Source organism: Glycine max, chromosome 8 (genome assembly GCF_000004515.6).
Source record: "Glycine max cultivar Williams 82 chromosome 8, Glycine_max_v4.0, whole genome shotgun sequence".
Taxonomy (NCBI): domain Eukaryota; kingdom Viridiplantae; phylum Streptophyta; class Magnoliopsida; order Fabales; family Fabaceae; genus Glycine; species Glycine max.
Window position 1 is genome coordinate 19357858 of NC_038244.2, and position 9266 is coordinate 19367123.

Genomic DNA, 9266 nt, shown 5'->3' on the forward strand with positions numbered 1-9266 from the left:
TCTTCAATTCTGCAAAGAGGGACTCCAACCAGGCTGATTGACAAGCTGCTGAGGCAGCAGCCATGTACTCTGACTCACAAGTTGAAAGTCCAACATCTTCTTGCTTCTTAGAACTCCAACAGATTGTGGATCAAGTAATTTGAAGACATATCCAGTGGTGCTTTTGTTGTCCTCTACATCACCACTCCAATCTGCATCAGAAAAGCCAATTAACCTTATTCCTTGATTATGATTTGCTTTGGAGAATAACAAACCATAATCAAGTGTGCCCTTCACATATCTCAAAATTCTCTTTGCTGTAGCCATATGAGAAGTCCTCGGATCATTCATATATCTATTTACCAGACCCACACCATAAGCAATATCTGGCCTACTATGGCACAAATATCTCAAGCTTCCCACCATTTGCTTGAACAATGTGGCATCCACTGATTTTTCATCAAGACCAGCACCTAGCTTTAATCCAAACTCAACTGGACTCTTAGCTAGATTGCATTCTTCCATCTTATATCTTTTAAGAACTTCCAATGCATACTTCTTTTGATGCATCACTAGTCCTTCATTCTTGTGAATGAACTCAATTCCTAAGAAATAAGACATGACTCCCAGGCCTGTCATACCTAATTCCTGTTGCAGCTACTTCTTGACAATTTGAATCACAACTTCATTACCGCCTATGATTAAAAGATCATCCACGTATAGGCATAATATGATTACGTCTCCATTCTCCTCCTTGACATACACTTCATACTCCACCTTACATTTCTCAAAACCAATTTTTAGAAAGAACCCATCAATTCTTTTGTTCCAAGCTCTTGGTGCCTGTTTAAGACCATACAAAACCTTATTCAGTTTCAAGTTTCCACTTTCCTTGCTCTCAAACCCAGGTGGTTGTGTTACATAGACTTCTTCCTCAAGTAATCCATTGAGGAAGGCTGATTTTGCATCCAAATGCCACATATTCCAACCTCTTGAATGAGCTAAGACCACTACAATCCTGACTGTTTCGATTCTAGCAACTGGAGCAAACACTTCAGTATAATCAAGGCCTTCCCTCTGCATGAAACCTCTTACTACCAGCCTTGCTTTATGCTTTTCAATAGTTCCATCAGGTTTCCTTTTAACCTCGAACACCCACCTCAAACTGATAGGTTTCTTTCCTTTTGGCAGCTTGACCAGTTTCCAAGTGTGGTTTCTTTCAATTGCTGCTAGTTCTTCCAGCATAGCCTTCTTCCATACTTCTTCCTTCAGTGCTTCCACATATCCTACTGGTTCTGCATCAACTAGAAGAGCATAGTGAACTAGCTCTCCTTCACTTATGATTGCATCTTCAGTGTACACCTCGAAATCACTTAGTCTTGTCGAAAGCTTTGATATTCTTTGAGGTCTTTGAGCTATTGCAGGTGATGCCCCACCTATGCTATTGCCAATTGCTTCTTCTCCACTGGTTTCACCAAGTTCATTGAGCACTGACATGCCTTTTGATTGAACCTTCTCAGTTTTATTCCAGTTATACAAGCTTTCTTCATCAAAAATACATCCCTGCTATAAGTGACTTTCTTCTCAATTGGATCATACAATTTATATGCTCCAGTGGGATGATAACCAACCATGATCATCTCAATGGTCTTGTCATCTAGTTTCTTTCTTTTCTCATCTAGGACATGTTTCCAACAAGGTGAGCCAAAAATTCTGAAGTGACTCACCCTTGGCTTCTTTCCTGTCCATGCTTCTTCTGGTGTGATCTTTTCTAGCTTCTTTGTAGGTGATCTATTGAGTATATAGGTAGCTGTGGTGACTGCTTCTCCCCAAAGTTCCTTTGGCAGCCCTTTCAATTTTAGCATACTCCTCACCATGTTTAGCAAAGTTTCGTTCCTTCTTTCAGCCAAACCATTGTGTTGAGGAGTATATGGTGCTGTAACTTCATGTACTATACCTTTGCTTTCACAAAAGACTTCGAATTCCTTAGAGGTGTATTCTCCTCCCCCATCTGTCCTCAAGATCTTCAAGGTTGCTCCACTTTGCTTTTCTGCATATGCCTTAAATTTTTGAAAAACAGCAAACACCTCACTCTTTCTTTTGATTGGATAAACCCACAACATTCTTGTGAACTCATTTATAAAGATTACAAAATATAAATTTCCACCATATGTACAAGGTTCAATTGGACCACATACATCAGAACAAACTACTTCCAATGGTTCTTTAGCTCTAGGAGGTAAAGACACATTGAAAGAATTCCTAGGTTGTTTTCCTGCAACACAACCTTCACATACTTCTGTTGGTGCTTTGATTTGAGGCATACCACTGACCATGTGTTTAGCAACTAATCTACTTAAACCATGGAAGTTTAGATGTCCATACCTAAAGTGCCAAAGCCAATTGACATCATTTCCTTCAGCAGTCATACAGTGGACATCTACTACATTGAAATTTACCTTGAATGTTCTATTATTGGACATCTTGGCTTTCAAGATGAAGCTTTGTTTTTTATCATATACTTTCAACATCAAGTCCTCCATCCTCATCTTATATCCCTTCTCAAGCAGCTGTCCCAGACTCAGCAGATTACTATCCATTGTTGGACAGTACATCACATTCTCAATTATAGCATTGCTCCCATCCTTTCTCTTGATCACCACATTTCCTACACCTTCACAGCAGATTGAAGAACTATCAGCAAACCTCACTTTGCTACCTTGTGAAGTATCAAGATTCACCAGCCAATGCTTGTTTCCAGTCATGTGGTTAGAGTAACCCGTGTCCAAATATCAAACTTTTGATCCTCCTTTGTCAAATTTCTCAGACACTATTAGCAAAACCTACTCAGAGTCACTATCAGCTTCTTCTGCCAAATTTGCCTCATCACCAACCTTGTTCCTCCCTTCTTTCTGTTTGTGAGTACATTCTGAGGCAAAGTGTTCATACTTATTACAATTGAAACACTTTACCTTTCTTTTATCAAATTTCTTTCCCTCCTTCTTCCAACTCTTCACTCCATTCTTGTGTTGTCCTGAAGATTCTCCAGTTTCTGATTGAGTTTCTTTAGAATTCTTACTGTGAGTTTTGTGACTTCCCTTTCCTTTATCAATGCTCCACTCCCCTCTTCCTTTGCCTTTTGAGGAATGAGCTTGTAAAGCTTGCGTGGATCTCTCTGTGTCTCTATCATTCAACCTTTGCTTGTGTACCCCCAATGAACCTTGAAGCTCCTCTATCTTCAAATCCTCAAGATTCTTGGATTCTTCTATGGCGCACACAATGTAATCAAACCGAGGTGAGAGTGACCTCAAGATTTTCTCCACAACCATATGATCATCAAGCTTCTCTCCACAATCCTTCATCAAATTGGTAGTGCTGAGAATTCTTGTGAAATAATCAACTACTTTCTCAGTTGGCTCCATTTGAATCATCTCATACTGTCTCCTTAGGGTCTGCAATTTCACCTTCTTTAACTTTGCATCTCCTGAGTATGCCTTTTCCAAGATGCACCATGCCTCCTTTGCTGTCTTTGCATGAGCAATCTTCTGGAAATTTGCCTTGTCCACACTTTGATGAATAAAAAACAGAGCCTTGCAATCACGTTTCTTGGCATCTTTGTATACGACATTCTACAGATCACTTGATTGCCTTTCAAGTTTTGCAATTCCACATTCCACAACCTCAAGAACATCTTGAAATCCAAATACAACTTGCATTTGAATCCTTCATTCTCCCCAATTTGTTCCATCAAGAATTGGAAGATTGCCCATGAGATTTCCATTCAAGCCTGTCATGATCACGATCTTGTTACGTTGATGAAGCTATTGCGAAACTGATGATTCTTCCTTGACGAACTCACGAATCTTTTGCAACGAAAAATAATGATTCAAACCTTTGCTCCATGATACCAGATATTAGAATTACAAGAATAGAGATGAGAGAATTTCAAAAGGGAATAGTAAAACTTTTGTGTATCAAAAAACTGTTAGAAAATTGTTTATGTCAACATATATGGGGCATAGACCAAAGCTGTTAACCAAAACTACCTAACTAACTTTAGTTACACCACTTCAATTACTTTTTTTTTTCTTTTATCATTTTTCTAAACTAGAATTATATGAATTTCTAGTTCAATGTTGTGTCTGCCTCCAAATTCTGTCCATGAGCGACATCATGTATATACTTATTACTACGTACATATCTTATTAGTTCTTTTTTGTGTCACAGGTATCAATTTTGTGCATTTTTTTTTTTCTCATTTTACTGTTGTTATTTATTGCTTATGCACTATGAAAATTGCGAGACGAGGTTCTCTCTTACTCTACATACATATGCACACAACAAACACTAGAGAGCAGAATTTGTCCAGTTTTTTTACCTTACGAATTGAATAATTTAAAATGAAAATAATCGAATTTAAACGCTCCAATCTTCACGTCTTTGTTCTCTCTTATATATGCTTTTACCTATATTTTTATTTGCTCACCATTTATTAAATAGTTAACCGAATTTAAATAATTAAATCGTATTGCATCCGATTAATGTAATATACTTTTGATCCGTGTGATGCACAAATTTATTTATATTATATATATATATATATATATATATATATATATATATATATATATATATATATATATATATATATATATATATTTGATTTTTTTAAATGGGTGGACATGAGCAAAATAAAAACTTAGATCATTCTTTGAACTTAACAATAGTGGGGTATGTAATAAAATTTAATGATCATAATTGTATGTAGTGAAGATTTTTTTTCTTCAAATGTAATGGGAAATTAAATTGTTAACATTAATATTATTTATATATAATTTTTGATAAATAATACTAATTTTGATAATTTTATTACTGAGTAGTAACATTTTAAAAATTAATAATTAAAGTTAGAAGTTAAATATTAAATTATTTTGTATATGTATGATTATACTAAATTTTTTATTTAACTATTTTCAAATATTAAATACTATTATAGATGTTATATAATAATAACAACAATAATAATAATAGCAGTTATTATTATTAGTTTTTCGTTTCAAATAATTATTTTTCAAAAAATTAATGATATATAAAGATACAAATAATATGATAATAGTATTAAATATCATATCAATACTAACTCTAAACTTTACTTTTAATAAAAATATTTGCTATAAAATATATTTGATGAAAAATTATAAATATGTGCTCATTATATAATATATAATAATCTCATATATATATATATATATATATATATATATATATGATTTTTTAAAAAAGTTATAGATAAATAACTTTAAATATAATAATTAATGAAATTATTATTATTATTATTATTATTATTATTATTATTATTATTATTATTATTATTATTATTATTATAACCACAAAAAATCAAGTACATAAAACCATAGTATTCACAATAATAAAAAAGAATAATCAAATTTAAATAATTATAAATTTTTAATTAATTTTTTCTTGAATTTATACATTTCATATATGCATTACATTATTATTATTATTAGTTGACGAAAGAAAAAAATCATAATAAATTATAATGAGTTTAATATTTTATAAGACAACATTTTTCTCAATCTAAAATATAATTAATCAATTTTCTTAATTTAATATAATTATATTTAATATTTACTAAATCCTTTAAATATAATTTTATTTATGTATATATTTTTAAATAAATCTTAAATATATAATTTAAATGAACTCGTGCATCCTATACTATAAAATATAATAATAGAATTAAATGATAGTACCTTTATTCTTATATATAAGAAATAATTATCTAATTCATTATTATTAATAAAAATAATTAAATTAATTAATTTATTATAAATTTTAATTTTATATCAAGACTATCATGACAGTCGGTCACATGGGAGCTAGAAGATAGATACTTGTTAACATTTTGAAATATATATGTATATGCATTAGTAATCAAATATATAGTACAGCAGCACATGACAAGTGCATTGAAAACCACTCAACTCAAGGCAAACCCCACGCCAACTCCAAAACACATTGAAGTATATAACATAAGATTCACCGAAGCCAAAAAGTTAAGAGAATGTAGAAAAGATAACAACCCCCATAAAAGAGGAAAAAGAAGGGTAATATGGTCCTACACTACCCCTATGCCAAGTATCCCACACAGGCTGTTAAAGGGAATAACAAATAATGCAAAGCCTGATTGCTCACATGCATGGGGACTAAAACCAAAAAGCAAACTGACACACAACACATGCCCTTGCCCCTCACAAGTCACAATTGCACATGCACATCCCCTAAGCCTCCCACTACTTAATAACACAATCCTAAACCTTTTTTTCTTCTCTCTAATAATCACTTTCTTAAATCATCAACTGGAAATTAATTAACCACACCACACATCTCGTAAATCAGAAAACCTTTTTCTCCCCCTACCTAATCTAATCTAATATTATACACAAAGTATTATAGTTAGCACATTACATATATATATATATATGCTCTTTAATTAGCACACATAATTTTGGTCTTCATCTCATCTGGGTCAATTTCATTTTTTCTCAATTGAAATTGGAACTATAGAGAGTGCTCTGTGGTGCAATGGGGGCTAGATGCCAATAAGGTGCATTGCAAGTGTCTGTGGCAAGTGATTAAGTGGTCATTGGTGAGTCCAGCTGCTTGCATAAATGAATGAAGCACTGTGGGACCTACACACCTAAACCCCCTTCTGATCATGTCTTTGCTTATGCTCTCTGACTTTGATGTCTTAACTGGGATCTTGTGGCCGAACTTGTATTGAGTGGAGATGGGTTTGTGATTGACAAAACCCCAAATGTATTTATCAAATGAACCAAAGTCCTTGTTAATCTGCAATTGCCCAATTTATAAATTAAAGAGAGTATTAAAAATCTATAACTTGATATATTCACCGCATAATTCGTTATCACCTAAACTGTGTACATATATTAGTGCAATTATACTAGTTGTCTCTTTCTATGCCTCCTCAATTAAAAAAGACACGTCAGCCTAAGAAATTAGCAATTAAAAGAGAGAATGTTGATGTTTATGACAGAAGAAATTTTGTAGTTACAATTTGTTTTTGTTAGATAGATCATGAAAAGAGACAAATAATAGGGACACGTACACCCGTCAAAAAGAATTTTTTGTTGTCGGTACAGTACACGTTCGTTTTTGAATTTAATTAGAATATATTAATCGTATAAAAGTTTTTTTTTTCATTCTTATCCAATTACAAATTATCATATAATAAAAAAAATATATTAATATTGATTATTTTATAAAAATATATCTATGTTATGTGCCACAAGGGTGATACGGTCGGAAAATTTAAAGTAGGGAAGTAAAGGAACAGTCAATTCATATGGGCCCAGACATTAAAATTTATCCCTATTGGAACTTGTATGTATGCAAATTTTCTTGTCAATGGGTGAATTGAATAGAAATTAACAAAATGCTGTTGAAGGAAAAAAAAAAAAGTCATTATTATACTTCTCATCATTGATACTCTTAACTAATCTGTTTTTTTTGTCAAGAATGTTCACTTAATACTCTGGAGGGCCATCATGTGTTCAAAGAGAGAGAAAAAAGGGTGAAGTATTTTAGGCTTAATTCATGCTTACCTCTAAAATTCGGTTAGCATTGTCAACAACACCTCGAACTTGGCTTATATCAATCCCATATTCCAAACTAATCGACACCATTTGCTTATCAGTCAAGTTGGCCAAAGTTGCTACATCAAATTCAGAAAATGCAGCCCTGTCCATTATTTAACATTCATTAGTTGCTTCATTTAAGGGACCCTATAAAAAAATGTATATGTTGGTGTGCTATGTAATGAAGAATTTAGATGCTTCTTTTAGCAGAATCCAACCTGAAATCCTGGCGTTTCTTCAAGATTGAGGTCCAATCTGATCCTACTTGAGCACCACTTAAAACTAGAAGTTCAAACAACATCCTGTATGCACAATAATGTTTTTGTTAATCATCAATTGTCTCTACATATCTTTTGTTAGTTCTTAGCTTTTGGATAAATTTCTCAATAAACATTTTATACGAAGATAAAATGAATTAAACTTCTCTTATAAGTTAAAATTAGTTCATACTTAACTAATTTATAGAAACTCTCTTATTTAACTTCTCTAAATGTTTATTTTCTCTTATGCATAAGATAATTTTAACTTAAAGGAAGAAGTTTAATTCATTTTAACTTTTATTTTTTTTTCTGCAAGTACTTCTTGAGAAGTTTATGCAGGGTCTTAAATCTTAATTGTATTTGTCTGCCATGGAAAAGAGAAAGTCATGGCTTACTTGTCATCATGAACTGGAACTCCCCATTCTTCATCATGATAAGCAATATAGATGGGATCTATATAGCCAAAAAAGACATTAAGATTAGCACATTGCACAAAGTATAAAAAAGTAGGAGTCAAAATTTGTATACAAATTTGAACTCTCAGATAACCTGAATTGGCTGTGATAAAGCTGCATCTCTTCTCCTCCTCACTTGTCTTTGAAGTAAGATTGGATGAAGGATCAAGAGGAACAACTCTTTCAAACTTTGCAGACTTTGATCTTCCATAATGAGCAATCTTCATTTTTCTCTGCGCATGCTGCAGTGCCATCTGTTCTCTCCTCACTGCAGCTATGCTCCCAGGGGATTCAGTGATCAAATTGGAAGAGTAACTTAATGATGCCTCTGTGGAGGCAGAAAGGCCTAAAGCATCATATGACCTTTCCTTAAAACTCTTGGACTTTTTCCTCTCTAGAGTTGGAGTTTTTATGGTGTTTCTTGGTGTCACAATCTTTTCAGAACTTGAGTTAAGTCCAGTACTCTCATTGCCTCTCTTTATAGGTGGAGGCCTTGGGGACTTAGACTTTGGAGAAACTAGAGGTGCCAATGAGGTTTTGCTTGGAAGTGGTGGTGATGGAGGACATGGTGATTTTGGTGACAGTTTCTTGATTGAATTTCTCCTCTCAAGGTTAGGAAATCGGTTACAAGTCGGTTGAAGGACCGGCCGGCCGTTGATTCTGGCTACCAGAGAGGTAGCTGTGGCTGCTTCTATGCCTACAGTCACCTTGGTCATGGAACTGCACATTTTGTTGCTTGCTTATGTGTGATTTAATTGGAATTTGTATTTTTGTTGTAGGGGAGTGTTGACAAGGAAGAGGGTTAATGGATAAGGTGGTGTGTAATGGACTAATGAATGTGGAACAATGATAAGAGGAAGAATATTCCCGGGATCCGGGAGTATGACCAAGTC

General features: G+C 33.4%; 2 protein-coding genes across 2 annotated transcripts; both read right to left on the reverse strand.

Moving 5' to 3' along the window:
• Positions 1-3: 3 nt before the first annotated feature.
• On the reverse strand, positions 4-504 carry LOC106799544 (secreted RxLR effector protein 161-like). Its single transcript, XM_014778434.1, has one exon. The coding sequence runs from the start codon at positions 502-504 to the stop codon at positions 4-6; it is 501 nt and encodes a 166-aa protein (XP_014633920.1).
• Positions 505-5897: 5393 nt separating this feature from the next.
• Positions 5898-9231, reverse strand: LOC100793991 (uncharacterized). The gene is made up of 5 exons (XM_003531761.4): positions 8468-9231; positions 8314-8371; positions 7877-7960; positions 7626-7761; positions 5898-6852 (listed from the first exon to the last, which is right to left on the reverse strand). The coding sequence occupies exons 1-5, from the start codon at positions 9099-9101 to the stop codon at positions 6562-6564; spliced, it is 1203 nt and encodes a 400-aa protein (XP_003531809.1). The 5' UTR covers positions 9102-9231; the 3' UTR covers positions 5898-6561.
• Between the last annotated feature and the right edge of the window lie 35 nt (positions 9232-9266).